The 16,240-nt window shown below is 38.9% G+C and overlaps 3 protein-coding genes across 3 annotated transcripts; all 3 read right to left on the reverse strand.

The window, feature by feature from the left end:
• Positions 1-229: 229 nt before the first annotated feature.
• LOC111802007 (gibberellin 20 oxidase 2-like) lies at positions 230-3,877 on the reverse strand. Its single transcript, XM_087127118.1, has 3 exons — positions 3,252-3,877; positions 1,463-1,784; positions 230-1,360 (listed from the first exon to the last, which is right to left on the reverse strand). Exons 1-3 carry the CDS (start codon positions 3,779-3,781, stop codon positions 1,064-1,066), a joined length of 1,149 nt encoding a protein of 382 aa, XP_086983244.1. The 5' UTR covers positions 3,782-3,877; the 3' UTR covers positions 230-1,063.
• A 2,146-nt stretch (positions 3,878-6,023) lies between these two features.
• LOC111801914 (gibberellin 20 oxidase 1) lies at positions 6,024-7,725 on the reverse strand. Its single transcript, XM_023686143.2, has 3 exons — positions 7,164-7,725; positions 6,767-7,088; positions 6,024-6,516 (listed from the first exon to the last, which is right to left on the reverse strand). Exons 1-3 carry the CDS (start codon positions 7,697-7,699, stop codon positions 6,217-6,219), a joined length of 1,158 nt encoding a protein of 385 aa, XP_023541911.2. The 5' UTR covers positions 7,700-7,725; the 3' UTR covers positions 6,024-6,216.
• Positions 7,726-11,637: 3,912 nt separating this feature from the next.
• LOC111802354 (Protein kinase superfamily protein) lies at positions 11,638-15,576 on the reverse strand. Its single transcript, XM_023686684.2, has 5 exons — positions 14,919-15,576; positions 14,261-14,668; positions 13,845-14,174; positions 13,710-13,760; positions 11,638-13,442 (listed from the first exon to the last, which is right to left on the reverse strand). The coding sequence occupies exons 1-5, from the start codon at positions 15,454-15,456 to the stop codon at positions 11,992-11,994; spliced, it is 2,778 nt and encodes a 925-aa protein (XP_023542452.2). The 5' UTR covers positions 15,457-15,576; the 3' UTR covers positions 11,638-11,991.
• Positions 15,577-16,240: the final 664 nt, after the last annotated feature.

Consider the following 16,240-nt stretch of genomic DNA (forward strand, 5'->3'; position numbering starts at 1 on the left):
TGGTAAAGATTGGACACAGATATATTTGGTAGATTATATCTTAGTGGTTAAATCTTTAAAAGCTATATTTAGTAAATTGAAACTATGTTAGTGCGATTAGTTCTTCATTCTTTGTATTCTCTATTGGTGTACAACCGAAGTTATTAATAAAACCTTTAGCCAATATTCCTCATGTTCTTTGTGTTCATATTGATAGTGATCCTAACAATGCGAACTTATGGCTCCAACTTCTCGAGTCTTTCTTAATATGGGAGACTAGGGTCTAGACCTCCTAACTGTCACTCACGATCCTAAGGTGCTTAGTCTATTGGAGGCATCCTGATCTAGGTCATCGTCTAGCCAACCTAACTGTAACACCCTAGTTTTGTGCAGATAAACACGCTCTACAAAGAGAACACACTTAGAGCTAACAAATACTATATCATGCACACATACAAGCAAGCAAGCTCAATAGGGAGATAGCACCACCAATCTCCCGAAGCACCCATCCTCTTTTCTAACAAAAAGGAAAGCATATAAAACAACATTCATCACAAATGTCATCATAGAGGCATTTTGGTAATTTCTTACCTCATACATAATGCACTCATCCATATTGCCATTTTGGTTCTCCATATTCTCTTTCTAACTTAGCATAATATACAACACATCATGTTTTTTGGAAATCTCAACCTAGGGGCAGAATGGTAATTTTACCATAACATTCAAACAATACATAACTGATCTAAAAATGTCATTTCTTAACATGCATCTTCTAACCACCTAAAGTAAGAAATTGATGCGAAATAAGATGTTTTAATCATGCCACAAAATCGTGGAGGTTGTTTAGGGTTTGATTTTGGTTTAAATGTAAAGTGTCAAACATGCACATCACTGCCATAGAACAGAATAAAAGATAAGAAAAGTGAAATATGTGTATATTAAAGGAGGTTTTTTGTCTGCAACTCCAGCAACACAGAAGACAGACATAGACCGTACGCTACACGATGTTCCTCTTCCCTAGAAAGCTCATAAACAAACAACTTATTATTGGCATACATAAAGAGACATAGTTACGGTTGGTTTAAGCAGACGGGGTAATAGTGCAGCCCGTGTCCAACAACTTTTCCTTTTGAATCCAAGTTGCGAAGGCTTCCAAAGTGTTGCAATCAGCTCTGTAATGTTTTTGGGTCATTTCAAGCAACATTGGCCATGTGTAATCTGGATACTTTCGTGGTGGGTTCTTCTCCACCAATTCCTCCGGTGCTCTCACCACTTTGTCATGCGCTGGACATAGAAAGAAGGCCATTGATTTTCTGGCTTCCTTGCAATTCACTACAGCTCGGTGTATGCAGCTCTTGTAAATCCCATTTGTGAGAGACTTCAATACACAAAAAACAAACAACCCATTTCAAAATTAGTTGAGTTTAGAAGAAGGAAGATGAAAAATAAAGAACCCTAATTGTAATTTTGTGTGACATACCGTGAAAGTGTCACCGATGTTGACGACAAAGGAATCTGGGGTCGGAGGAATTGAATACCATTGATCATTGACGCACACTTGAAGGCCACTAACATGGTCTTGGTGAAGGATTGTGACGGAGGTGGGATCAGTGTGAGGGCCAGTTCCCAACACAACCTCTGGCTTCTCGCATGGTGGGTAATAATTAAGCCTCAATATTGAATCATTGTCCTCATAGAAATTCTTGAAGTATTCTCTTGAAACGCCAAGGCTCAGCCCCAAAATCTCCAATATCTTCATGCCCAGATCGTTCAATTCTTTCCCACACTCCTGATATACCTTCCTATAACACCATCAAACCTATTCAAACCTCACTTCCCACCTTTAATTGAATTAAATTTTAAGTCCAACTAGTATCTAGTATCTTTTCTGTTGAGAATTATTGGGAGTGAGTTTCATATTGGCTAATTTTCGGAATGATCATCGGTTTATAAGTAAGAAATACATCTCTATTGGTACGAGGCGTCTTGAGAAGGCCAAAGCAAAACCATGAGAGCTTATACTCAAAGTAGAAAATGTCATACTAGGTTGAGGATTATTGGGAGTGAGTCCCACATTGGTTAATTTAGTGGAAGATCATTGGTTTATAAGAGAGGAATACTCTCGAGGCCTTTTGAGGAAGTCCAAAACAAACCTATGAGAGCTTATGCTCAAAGTAAACAATATCATACCTTTATGGAGAGTCATGATTCATAACATGGTATCAGAGCCATCATGTCAATAGAATCCTCCAATATCAAAGAAAGAAGTCTGAGCCTCGAGGTGTAGTCAAAAGTGACTGAAGTGTCGAACAAATGGTGTACTTTGTTCTAGGGCTCCAGAGAAAAGAGTCGAGCCTCGATTAAGGTGTAGTCAAAAGTGACTGAAGTGTCGAACAAATGGTGTACTTTGTTCTAGGGCTCCAGAGAAAAGAGTCGAGCCTCGATTAAGGGGAGGATTGAACAAATGGTGTACTTTGTTCTAGGGCTCCAGAGAAAAGAGTCGAGCCTCGATTAAGGTGTAGTCAAAAGTGACTGAAGTGTCGAACAAATGGTGTACTTTGTTCTAGGGCTCCAGAGAAAAGAGTCGAGCCTCGATTAAGGGGAGGATTGAACAAATGGTGTACTTTGTTAAATGGTGTACTTTGTTCTAGGGCTCCAGAGAAAAGAGTCGAGCCTCGATTAAGGTGTAGTCAAAAGTGACTGAAGTGTCGAACAAATGGTGTACTTTGTTCTAGGGCTCCAGAGAAAAGAGTCGAGCCTCGATTAAGGGGAGGATTGAACAAATGGTGTACTTTGTTAAATGGTGTACTTTGTTCTAGGGCTCCAGAGAAAAGAGTCGAGCCTCGATTAAGGTGTAGTCAAAAGTGACTGAAGTGTCGAACAAATGGTGTACTTTGTTCTAGGGCTCCAGAGAAAAGAGTCGAGCCTCGATTAAGGGGAGGATTGAACAAATGGTGTACTTTGTTTTAGGGCTCCAGAGAAAAGAGTCGAGCCTCGATTAAGGGGAGGATTGTTGAGGATTATTGGGAGGAAGTCTTGTCCACTTATGTTCAAAGTGGACAATATCATATTATTGTGGAGATATCATATTATCATATCAAACTATATTAAAAAATCAACCCACCTCACCCTTCTTAAAAAAAATAGGTCAAAACCAATTATTAGTAAATATGGATTAGAAAAAATGAAAAATTTAGAAACTTCAAACTATATGAATTAAATAGACATATCTCTTAATCTTATCAAACTAGATAGTGGAATTTAGATACCCATGATGGGAGAATGTTGAGCCTAAAGTGTCAATAACATAGTCACGAGCAGTGGAGGAGTTTTGAGCAGCCACACAGCGAAGGGAAAAGGTTTCCTTCCATGGAAGCTTGGATGCGAATCTCCCAAAGAAGCTATTAGTATATCCATAACTCTCACCTACCTTCCTCTTAGCCCTCTGCTTCACATCCAAAGGCATTGTAAAGAACTCATTCATACACTCATGAACACCTTTCATCAATTCCATATCAACTCCATGGTTCACCACTACAAAGAACCCATGTTCTCTACAAGCCTCATCCACCAGCCTCGTTGCCTCTTCGACATCACTTTCATTGCCACTCAAAAACTTATTCAAGTCAATATGTGGAACATGTAGCTCCGGCACCAACTGCGATCCCTTAAACTCGTCCGGCCAAATGAAATATTCCGGCACCTTTGACTCGTCGGAGCCCCCAAATGTCTCACGGCGTTCCCTTTTCATCTCCTGGTTCAAGTTTGAGTGAGCGGATAATGAGGATTCGGTTGCCATCTTGCAATTGAAAGCTATTGCATGCAAAGAAAAAAATAGTTTTTTTTTTTCCTTTTTGAGAGAGATTTGAGAAGATAGAATAAGTAAGAGAGTATGATAGCCAACAAACGGAATGGAATTGATCCGGGGATTTCGGGACATTTATAGGGTGACAAAATTTGTTAGGAATAACGACTCTGAACATAAATTCTCATACCTTTACTTTGACCTTCTCCGAAATGTCTCATACCATTAAAGTTGTATTTTTTATTTATAAATTCATGAAAATTCGAGATTCTGTTGATGTGACTACAAGTTTTGTCACTCGGACATGTACCTTAAAATGAACATTTAATTTTCATCTCTCCCGGTGTCCATATCTGCATGCTTAACATTTTTCAATGTGTCTCCATATTCTTGAATGCTCTCACTTGTTTAGTTTGGACATTCTTTAGTCCTTTGTCGTTTTGTTCTTCAAGTTTTTTGTTTTACTTTTAGATGTTTTTTTTTATGTTCTTTTCCCTTCTTTCAGCTAAGTTCTCCATCATCGTCCACGAGTGCCTTCATGTGTCTAGCTATTATCTTTAAGCTGAAGTGTTGTTTAAAATGAATTTTACAAATGGTGTTGTAGAATAAAGAAGCAGACAATGAAGTGAAAAAAAAAAAAAAAAAATACCATTTTTAAAAGATAATGTTAGAGTTAGGTTGGCTAGACAATGATCTTGATCATGATGCTTTTAATAGATTGAGCACCGTAAGATCGTGAGCAACTGTCAAAAGGTCTAGACCCTAGTGCTCTCAGGCTAAGAAGTTTAAAACCACCTAGTCACTCTAGGAATCCAATAGATCTTCTCAGTTCCCAGATATGACCAAGGCGAAGTTTAAATTATGGATTACGTGCTTAGGTGATCGATATGTATATCTCTCTAATAAAGCATGCATGAGAAAACTCAGTTAAGATTGAGGCGCTACAACTAGTGCAATTTACACATTGACCTAGGTCAAAATATTTTCAATAAACCCGAGTACACCTACATATTTGGATTAGGCTCGAGGAGCTAACCCCAAGTGTCCTGGAAACGAGAGATGAGATTTAAACCGCCTAGACCCCTAAGAACTTAGTAATCCTCCACGATATCTAAGTTTGACCACAAAAGTTCTTCAGGTTATTAGCAGCGTGAGGGTATCATCAAAGTCTTCGCTACCTATCCACTCCGATACACATTTCGTCGAGATTCTACTCTTATTCCTGTACCATTGAGGTAGGCATAACTGGATAGGGGAGGTGCGTCGAGAGGACTAGGTGCCCAACCATGTAGAAATGGCCAGCGGTCTCCTGAGCAAGGCCTCTATGATATAAACTCGTTCTTGAGAGGAGGAGGATGTGGGACCACATAGGTTGACGCGGTAGCTGACCGGCACATGGGAGGTCGCTCACCACGAGCTCTGGTGAGTTTTATGGTCATGTAGAAAGGTCTGCCAACTAACTTTCCATGGATGATATTCAAACTAGCAAACACCATACTGTTTCTATAGTGTACAAGGTCGCGCCTCAACCCAATTCACTGTTCATTCAATGCATAAGCAAAGTAAGCCGACAAAGGTAACCTCCAAGCCATATTGGTACGATGTCAACAGAGCTTCCATTTTCTTTTTCACTCGATACCAATGCCGTCAAACCAAGCTTAGGCTGGTTAGGGTTGTGTGATCAACATTTAAGTTGAATTACCTACACAACAAATGTGCCTGAGAGGAGACATAGGATTATGGAGGTAGTCTTAGTAACCGGCAAGCATAGAAGAGTCGCTCCCCCAACTTGGGGTGACTAGATGATGCTGTGGGTAAAGTTCACCAGGTAACCTAACCTCTGCATGAGATTTGTCTTCAACGAACCTCTAATGATCTATTTTTCTCTTTATTATGTAATGGGATATATAGATATGGTTGGAACAATGAATTTTGTTCCATAATTTTTTTCTTTAAGTGAATTTTTCACAAATAAGTTTATAAATTAAAAATATATCAAATATATTAAGAATCTCTATTTAAATACCAAATTGAAAATTTCATGTGGGCCTTTTGTTTCCTTCAAAAGATACAAAAATAGCTTGAGAATTAAAAAATATTCAAAGATATGCATGAGTTTACGTTGAGTTTATTAGATACGAACTCTATCCATCTTTATCATTCATTTTAGATATAATGGTTGATCAAGAATATTAGATATTTGAAGAACATATAAATTTAAAGAGATCGATAATGATTTAGAAATTGAAAGCTTTTAAACATTTATATGACAACCTACGAACAGAACAAAAGATGAGCGAAGCGTAAACATGTGTATTGTGTACATTGACTAAACACGAAACGAACACGAAGTGATCTTCTTCTTCTTTCCAACAAAGCTCATGAATGAACATCTTGTTGGCATAGATAGAGAGATAGTTAAGATTGGTTTAAGTAGACGTCGCAGCTGAGGAGGTAGTGTCCTCCAACGACTTTTCCTTTTGAACACGAGCCATGAAGGCTTCCAAAGTCTTGAAATCAGCCCTGTAATCCTTTTGGGTCATTTTAAGCAACATCTCCCATGTGTAATCTGAATAATTCCTTGGTGGATTCTTCTCAACCAACTCCTCCGGTGCTCTCACCACTTTGTCATGCGCTGGACATAGAAAGAACGCCAATGATTTTCTTGATTCCTTGCAGTTCACTACAGCTCGGTGCAAGCAGCTCTTGTAAATCCCATTTGTCAGAGACTTCAAACACAAAAAATAAAACAACCCATTTCAAAACTAGTCAAGTTCATATGAAAAATGAAAACCCTAATGTTAATGTTGAGAATTATTGACAGGAAGTCCTACGTTAGCTAATGTAGGGAAAGATCATGGGTCTATAAGTAAGGAATTGGAATATAGGAAGTTGAAAGCAAAGTCATGAGAGCTTATATTCAAAGTGGACAAGAGATCTGAAGAAACCTAATTCTAATTTTGTGTTGCATATACATACCATGAAAGTGTCACCAATGTTAATGACAAAGGAATCCGGGGTTGGAGGAATTGAATACCATTGATCATCTACGAACACTTGAAGGCCACTAACATGGTCTTGGTGAAGGATTGTGATGGAGGTAGGATCACTATGAGGGCCAGTTCCCAACACCAATTCTGGCTTATCGCATGTTGGGTAATAATTAAGCCTCAATATTGAATCGTTGTCCTCATAGAAATTCTTGAAGCATTCTCTTGAAATGCCAAGGCTCAGCCCCAAAAGCTCCACAATCTTCATACCAAGCTCGTTCAATGCTATCCCACACTCTTGATACAACTTCCTAAAACACCATCAAACAATTAAAAAAAGTGTAAGGATTAAATAGGCATAGGTAGAGATAGTGGAATTTAGATACCCATGATGGGAGAATGACGAGCCTAAAGTGTGAAGAACATAGTCATGAGCAGCGGAGGAGTTTTGAGCAGCCACACAACGAAGGGAAAAGGTTTCCTTCCATGGAAGCTTGGATGCGAATCTCCCAATGAAGCTATTAGTATATCCATAATTCTCACCTACCTTCCTTTGAGCCCTCTGCTTCACATCCAAAGGCATTGTAAAGAACTCATCAATACACTCATGAACACCTTTCATCAATTCCATATCAACTCCATGGTTCACCACCACAAAGAACCCATGTTTTCTACAAGCCTCATCCACCAGCCTCGTCGCCTCTTCAACGTCACTTTCATTGCCACTAAAAAACTTCTTCAAGTCAATATGTGGAACATGCAGCTCCGGCACCACCTCCGCCGCCTTAAACTCTTCTGGCCAAATGAAATCCTCCGGTATCTTTGTCTCGTCGGAGCCACAAAATGCCGGACGATACTCCCTATTCTTCACATGGTTCAACGCCGGTGAGGACTCGGTTGCGTTCATGCAATTCAGCGCCATTGTTGCCTTCTTGGAGAGAGATTTGAGTAGTAACACTAAGAAATTGAGTGGATTTGAGAGGTGGGAATTCCGGAGATTTATAAGGTGGCAAAGGGTAAATTTGGAAATATCAAAATACTTATTCAAAACTATGTATTATCCTCTTTTCCAAATAGGTTTGCATGGTAATAATGTTATATTTTATCGCTAATATGAATATTTAATAATTTAAAACATGATAATCACATTGAAATTATTTCTCATTTCCACAATTTGGTGTAAAATTTATAACAAAATGGAATATTCTCCGACATTAATGATTTCCAAACAATTTCCCATTTGAGGAATTTATGTTACATATGTGTGTCTATATATATATCTATATATATATATATGGTTTTTTATACTTATTTAGCAAAGTGGTAAAAGCCATTTAACATAAAGTTACGTTAATGATCGTTAAATTCGACTTCTATGATTATGTAAGGTGTGAATTTTATTTTGAATATTTGAAATAAGATACGCCTATAATATTCCAATTATAAAGATTGGTTTATAGAGATTTATCCAAATTAGAACTTATCTCGAGTTCATGCAACCACACAATGATAATGATTTGATGTAATTATGCCTAATGTCAAATTGCCAAAAGTTTTATGTAAGATTGGATTTTTGTTACTTAGTTGCCTATTATAACTCCTTTTATCTTACGTTACATTACCGTTACTTTTCCGTATGTAACGGCTCACATTCATTACTAGGTTGTCTTTTTTGAATTTTTCCTTTCATACTTTCATCCTTATTTTTAAAACAAGTCTATTAGAGATAGGTTGGAAAAGTTCAAAGAGGATACTATTTGCTAGCGGTGGGCTTGAGCTATTACAAATGGTATCAAAGTAGACACCGGGCGGTGTGCCAACGAGGATGTTGAGCCCCGAATGGGAGTCGATACTAGGCGACGCTTGGCTCCGAAGGGGGGTAGATTGTGAGATCCCACATCGATTGGAGAGAGGAACGAGTGTCAGCGAGAACACTAGGTTTCGAAGGAGGGTGAATTGTGAGATCTCACATCGGTTGGAGAGGGGAACAAAACATTTTTTATAAGGGTATAGAAACTTCTCTGTAGCATACGCGTTTTAAAAACTTTAAGAGGAAATTCGAAAGTAATAATTCAACGAGGACAGTGTGAACTTGGACTGTTACATGATTAATAGAAGACTGTAACGTATGATATTTTTAAATTTGAAAACTCGGTCTAATAACTATTTTATGTTTCTTTCCATATTTGATTTAATAGTTATTAAGAGATAACCATATTGTGATGGTCTCTCAATTCAAATACATTGAAATACATTGAATTTGAATTGGAATGGAGTTGAAACGGTGCTGGTTCCTTTATTGGAAACAAAGAAGGCCAAAAAAGAAAAAGAAATAAAATATGTTGAATTCGATGAAGTGAGTACCAATGCATGTTGTTCCTTTGCCATAAACAAAAAAGAGCCAAACAAGAACAAAAAATAATTTGCTGGTTGGGAAAAATTACAAAAAAGAACAGCTGTTTTGGATTATCCCGAATGTTACGATCGGATTGCCACCAAAAGATGAACATATAAAGAAATAAAATAAAAGTAAAGTAAAATAAAGTAAACAATTAAAAAAATTACTAAAGATACCCTAAAATTTTAAGAAAGACGGGATACAAAAAGAATGCAATGACAACCCAAAAAAGAATACACATAAACATTGACGCCCGGGTCGATACCTGTCACACCTCTCTGTGACAGGACAACTCTCAAGTGTCTCCCCATCTCAACCGGTAATAGCCCTACTCAGACCATTGACGGGCTCTGATAGTATTTGTAATAGTTTATGTCCACCGCTAGCAGATATCGTTCGCTTTGGCCCGTTACGTATCGTCGTCGGCCTCACGATTTTAAAACACGTCTACTAGGGAGAGGTTTTCACACCCTTATTAGGAATGTTTCATTCTTAGTTCAAGAATCTCTTAACTATTACCATACACCATAGGGGTGTCTATCATGAGCTATACTATTTATGTAGTCTTTCATCTCCTATTAGAGTGGGTTTCCTTCCCACACAATAATAGCTCTTTCTATATACTACTTATGTAGTCGGTCGATCCCTCTCAGGGTGGGTTTGTCCCATACACAATAGTATATCCTCAACTAGCTACTTGTGAAGTCCCTCGTCTCCTATTAAGGTGGATTATTATACACATCGTAGCGATTCATCATATTATCTACTTATGTAATCTCTCGTCCCCTCTCAAGGTAATTTATCATACATATGGTAGTAGTTCCCCACATTTCTACTTATGTAGTCCTCGTCCCCTCTCAAGGCGGGTTATGTCCTACATGCAATAACGAGTCTTCGGGTAAACTATTTATGTAGTCTCTCGCTCCCTATTAAGGTAGGTTATATCCTACACACAACAGCGACTTCTCAAGTTGTTCCATTCACGTTACCATCGTTCTTATCAGTTCTCCTAGTTTTCCTTGGATGCCATGGAGGTTTACTAGATTTTAGGGCGTTCAGGAGGTTTAAATCTCAACTAGTTTCTAGGGGTTAACTCCACGTGGTTAAACCAAATCTCTGGGTGCACCTAGGTCTTTGATTGCCGCTCACGATCCTAGGGTGTTTGGTCTATTATTAAGATATTGACCATAGTCAATATATAAACTGCTCTAGCTCTACCACCCTAATTTTATCTTAATTCATGCATTCTTTACTAGGAAGATATCTATCGATCACCTAGAGTACTGAAAATAAGATCTAAACGTTCATGTAAGCTTTACTATAGAGATACTCTTATTGGTCAACTAAGCATAGATAATCCATACAAACATCCACCTAAATCTAACACACAATTTAACATACAATTCAAACATGCTCAATAGGGAGATAATATCCATCTAACACCTGGAGCATAGATCACAAGTTTTCGATTCTCCATTTTGTACATCGGAAAGTATTTAATAGACAAAGGAATTGTCATAATTTACCTTAACATATATGTACACCTATCTAGATTTGCCCATATAAATCCTAAATATGCACACTCTAACTACCCAAGGTAAGATAAATTTGCATGCTAGTACATCCTAGCAATCACAATAGGTATTACTTGCCTAAAGTCCTTGTGGCAACTTATAAATTTGTCAGGTGCCTTTTCGAGTAATTATCAGCTAGAGGAGTCTAAAAATTCTAGAAATCTCCTAAAGAAACCTAATTCCTGTAAAAATACGATTAATATCAAAATCGAGATGAAAAACTGACAAACATGCATCAATTTCCTCACGAAGTAAATGCACATGAATTATGATCAAGGTCGAACTTTGGACGACTGTGGGCTTACAATAAAATTGGATATACTCAACCCAACTTTATCATGGACCCAGATTTAGTGGCCTCTAAATGAAAAAGCTAAAATATTTGGTGAGGCTACCAGGTTTCTAGGTGATCGAGGGTGAATATTTTTTCTTTTGGTTTATATGTCGGGTATATACGGCTCTTGATTCTTTAATTAGTACGTGATTGTATACCACCACTAATAAACACCAAAATAAGCTATATTCACGATCACGAACAGAGATAGAATCAGACCGATTCTTTAAATGCATTTCTGGATATTGCTAAATGTTCCGACTATTCACGGAACGTGAGTGAGAAACAGATGAATATCGGCCAATGTGTCACCACCCCCAAGATGTATGCACACTTTCAAGCTAGTTTGGATTCATAGTTCATAGTCAATATCATACTAGTGTAGAGGTCGTATTAGATCGTATTTGAAAGTTCGATAATCTCACTAACCGAACGACCCTAGAGGATTAATCTAATCATGTTCATCATCTAAACCCTCCATAGTTCAAATCAAAAGGCAAAGATTCAAGAAATGACAACAATGAAAATGATTGAAGATTATTCCGATGAAAAGAAAAACAAACCCGTGAAAAAAGGGAAAATTTTAATAAAAAACACTGTTGAACTTACACATCAGTCCTGAAAATTGGCTGCTCTGATCTGATTAAACACGACGGCAACCACTTTTTCGATCAGAAACAGCCGCCATTTTTCGAAGCTAGAGCTTGCCAGACCAGAATTACCAGACACCCACTTCCTGTTTCAGTCACTTTTTTTTTTTTTTTTTTTTATTTTAAGGTAAATTTTTTATTCTCTCAACAACACATCAAAACACAACAACAACAACAACAAAAAAAAAAAAAAAAAAAAAAAAAAAAAAAAAAAAAAAATTCAAGCTTTTTCTTTAACAAACTCTCAATCTCTTACTGTCAAATCAACCCACCACCGGCTGCTCCGGTTGACGTTGACAGAGACGACTGAAGCTGCAGCAGGTGGTGGTAACAGTCGGCGGCGGTTGGCCGGTGCTCAGGGTTTTGATCCATACACCGGTTTTGAAGTTCATTCAACATCTTCGGAATCCCAATTAACCCACAAGTTTTAATCAAAAATCCCACTCCCCACATATCCACTTTCACCCCATGCAAACCCCTTTCCATTTCCGGCGCGTGCCTTCCACTCGCTGCCGTGGCTTCACCGTACGGGTAAATCTGCGGCGCTCCAACCGCCTCTTCAAACCCACAAAGAATCCACTCCCCGGTGGCTGTCTCATCGTCGTTTGTTTTTTTCATCACCTTTTCCCAACAAATATCTCTATGCATGAAACACAAATCGTGCAATGCCACAAGCGCTTTGGTCACGTTTTTGAGTGCCTCGATTAATTGATCATAGCTTGTGGGCTTCAATCTGCAAACCCTTGGCTTAAAAACCAATGCCAAATCTTCCTCGGATGCTCCGAAGATGAATTCCGAATGTGGGATTCTTTGATCCAAGACATCATAAATCTCTTTCGCCGCCGCCCACTTCCTTCTACAAGAGAAAATTTTGGTCACCAAATTTGGTGTCATTTCCACCACAATTCCATTTCCCATATCAATTCTCTCAAAATCACTATAAATTGGCAATTTGTTGCATCGATCGGCTAACAATGATAAAACACCACCAATTCTATAACATGGGACCAATGCCTTCAATCTCTCACTAGGTGTTGATAAATCTAGCGAATATAGATCGGTTCGGACGACTCGGTTGTCTCGACCACGACTTAGTGAACAAAATGTTACCAAGAACCCTATGGTGTAGTAACCTAATAAATAAGGGATGTCTAAATAGGTCCAAAGTAGCTTCTCCACTATTGAATTAGAGGGGTCGAGATCTTGGTGACCATCTTTGATTTGATCAGTTTCTTCACCTCTCCATAAACAAAAATTTCTGATGAATCCCGTTAAATTTGGCCATTGATCTTGCAAACTATCAATGTTGGTGGATGAAGGTGAATTGGGTTTGCGGATTATTTGCATTTCCACGCAACAAAACTCGGAAACAAGGCGGTTGATGCAATCATCCCAAAGGCCTATGAATGAGTCTCGACTTGAAGGGGGTGTTGTAGTGCTAACACAAGGGTTGGTGCGTATGATAGGACATAAAATCTCGTAAATGAAGGATTTGCAATCTACCATTTCGGTTGTGGTTGTAAAGAACACCTCTTTCCCTTGTGGTAAGTGTGCATATACATCCTTTCGAATTGGGAATCGAAGCTCTTCCGATGGCGGTTCTTGTATGTGCCATGAAAGCTCCGATAAGCTCGGAAGAGATAGCGGCGGGATTCGAAGACACCCGACATAGTATTCCGTTGAATCTTGATAATTCCACAAAGAACTTGCTGAACAAAAACCGATTTAAGTCCCCTAAAGTTAGCCACAGTCCACATACCAAATACTTGCCAAACCCACATCAACGATAGATTAAACTAGTTCAAACCCTGCGTGAGCACATATTGTCTTTTTTGGTTTTCCCTTCAAAGTTTTTAAAACGTGTCTGTTAGGGAGAGGTTTCCACACCCTTATAAGGAGTGTTTCATTCTCCTCCTAACCGACGTGGGATCTTACCATATTCATATTGAAAATGAGTAGAAAGTTGGTGAACTTACATCTTGAAGAGAGTTCGGTGGAGTGAAGAATTGGGGGTCTCTCATGAGGAACTGACATGAACACGATCAGCCAATGTTAGATCAATTAGAGAGATGATAAGAAAAAGTAAAGAACAAAATGATGATGAAGCGAACCAGTGGAAGTGTAGAATGGGGATTTTCTTCTGCCAAACACTTTGATTTGCTGTCCGGGAACGAATCTATCAACTGAGAGGCCCTTAAGAGGGCCATCGTCATTACATTCCATAGTGCAAGCAACCATTGATTCATCAAAGAAAGTTAGCTCTTCAGCATTCAAAAAGCTACATCCTTCAACTCTAATCCTCCCTCCTCTCTGCTCTTCACTTCCTTCTTCACCCCACAAACTCACTGATTCCTCCCATACCATTCTTACTTTCCCAATTCGATGAACAGTACTACAATCAACCGAAGCATAATCGACTCGAAACACTTGTTTTTCTCGACCTACACGAAAAAGAATATGAACAAAAGATTAAATTCATTGTAGTTCATCAACTAAACTTCTAAATTCACTCAATTGGATCACTTACTCAAAATTGGGAGGTGTTCTTCTGTAAAGGGAGGGGGTGGAGGGAGGGGTCTAGTTAGAGGAAGAATTGGGGTAGGTTTTGTTCTCATTTTGGAACCCATAAATTGTGAAAGCTCTTCAAAAACTTGTTCATCAAAAGAGGCTGGAAGTCTATGGAGCTTACGCTCATAAGGTGAGAGACGAAAGTAGCTTTTTCCCATTAGTTGCTCTCTCTCTCCTCCTCTTTCCCATTCATAAACCTTTCTAAATTCACCCAACATGTTGTCCCACTTTGTCCCTGCCGTTTTAGCATCTCTATTAACACCATGTTTTTGGAGATACTCAGCCACTTCCCTATCTTTATCCGCCCTTGTTTTCCCACTTCCTCTTCCCCCTTGACCTCCCATAATGCCACCCTCATCCGATCCACCTGCAAAAATGGCAATCAAAATTTGATTATTGGAAGAAACGATGATGACCCATGTGTTAAATCTTCATAAAAATTGAAAAAGTTTGAAACTTTGGATGACCCATGTGTTGAATCTTCATAAAAATGAAAACTTTTGATGACCCATGTGTTGAATGTTGATAAAAATTGAAAAAGTTGGAAACTTTAGATGAATTGGAGAGAAATTTTTGAAAAAAAAAAAGAACCTAATTTAACAGTTGTTTTGTGCGACCTTGATATTGGACCCTCCAAGCCCTAGCTAACCACAACATCTCATTAGGTTTCCAGACTGGGCTAACATACTTCCCCTTTCTGTATTGTGGCTGATTTTGAGATTCCCCTTCTCCTTTATTCCCCGTCGTCAACGGCAAAGGGGAATGAGAAGGAGATGATGTTGTATCCGACGACGACGCAGCGGCGGTTCCGGCCGGACGTTGTGACGGCGAGGGACTGGAGTCACTGCCTACAACGGCTATTTGCGGCTGAGATGATGATGGAGATGGCACAAGCTTCCATTGGCCCGCCGAGTATCTCGTCCGCTTTGGGTTCACAGCCTCAAACGGCGGAGTATTTCCAGTTCCAGTGGGAAGATAGAGAGGCGTAGAGATAAAAGGAGTGGAAGAGTCATGGTGGTGAAAGTGGCGGCGATGCAGGTGGCCGCCGCCACCGCCGCCGTTTGGAGGCCTTGTTTCTAAAGAATCATCTAATGGGTGTTTAGGAGAAGAGGAATCATAGTCGTGTTGGTGAGAAGTTTCAGTGTTTTCAGGCATAGTCTAGAAATTATGAGGCCAAAGGTAAAAGAGCTAAAAATGAAGTGTTTAGAGAAGAAGAAGAAGAAGTAGCAGCAGCGTTGGAGTTGAGGGAGAAGGAGACTTCGTTAAACCACAAAAAAGGGTCCAATTGGGGTTTGGAGTTTTACCTATTTTTGCTATATTTTGGCCAAGTCCTAGAAATATTCATTATTAATGCGATGAGAGAGAGAGAGAGAGAGAGAGAGAGAGAGAGAGAGAGAGAGAGAGAGAGAGAGAGGGCACCAAAAGGCATGCTAAATAAAAGCATGTAATAAGTAATAACCAAATCAAACCAAACACAAACTAATAAATGAATGGAAAAAAGTGTAAAAAAAAGGGTAGAAAGAGAGCGTTGTTGGTGTATTTGTGGTGGGGGGGAAGTGGGATGAAGGATAAGTGCGAGATCCTACCGATAACGAAACATCCTTTATAAGGATGTGGAAACCTTCCTTATCTGATGTGTTTTGAGCTTAAACTATCACAACAAGACGAGTGATATAAGGGTGTAAAACCTCCTCTATCAGATACGTTTTGAGCTTGAACTATTACAACGAGACAAGTAATATAAGAGTATGGAAAACTCTTCTATTAGACGCATTTTAAGCTTGGACTATTTTAGTGTGTTAATGTTGTGTGTAAAGAGAGAAGAGAGCCTAAAATCAGCTTAGAGTGAGGGAGTGTAAGTGGAAAGAGAGAGGGAGAGAGAGAGAAAGGGGTTAGCTTTTGTTTGGCAGCCTAAGGATGTGGACTGTTCGAGTCGATG

The sequence above is a fragment of the Cucurbita pepo genome, chromosome 9 (genome assembly GCF_057944985.1).
Source record: "Cucurbita pepo subsp. pepo isolate OVF chromosome 9, ASM5794498v1, whole genome shotgun sequence".
NCBI lineage: Eukaryota > Viridiplantae > Streptophyta > Magnoliopsida > Cucurbitales > Cucurbitaceae > Cucurbita > Cucurbita pepo.

Coding starts and splice junctions, on each gene's coding strand:
- LOC111801914 (XM_023686143.2), bottom strand. CDS start 7,699: ATGGCGCTGAATTGCATGAACGCAACCGAGTCCTCACCGGCGTTGAAC. Junction 7,089..7,163: donor TCGTCATTCTCCCATCATGG/GTATCTAAATTC, acceptor ATGGTGTTTTAG/GAAGTTGTATCAAGAGTGTG. Junction 6,517..6,766: donor ACATTGGTGACACTTTCATG/GTATGTATATGC, acceptor TTGTGTTTGAAG/TCTCTGACAAATGGGATTTA.
- LOC111802007 (XM_087127118.1), bottom strand. CDS start 3,781: ATGGCAACCGAATCCTCATTATCCGCTCACTCAAACTTGAACCAGGAG. Junction 1,785..3,251: donor TCAACATTCTCCCATCATGG/GTATCTAAATTC, acceptor ATGGTGTTATAG/GAAGGTATATCAGGAGTGTG. Junction 1,361..1,462: donor ACATCGGTGACACTTTCACG/GTATGTCACACA, acceptor TGTGTATTGAAG/TCTCTCACAAATGGGATTTA.
- LOC111802354 (XM_023686684.2), bottom strand. CDS start 15,456: ATGCCTGAAAACACTGAAACTTCTCACCAACACGACTATGATTCCTCT. Junction 14,175..14,260: donor AGAACACCTCCCAATTTTGA/GTAAGTGATCCA, acceptor TTTTTCGTGTAG/GTCGAGAAAAACAAGTGTTT. Junction 13,761..13,844: donor CCCATTCTACACTTCCACTG/GTTCGCTTCATC, acceptor TGTTCATGTCAG/TTCCTCATGAGAGACCCCCA.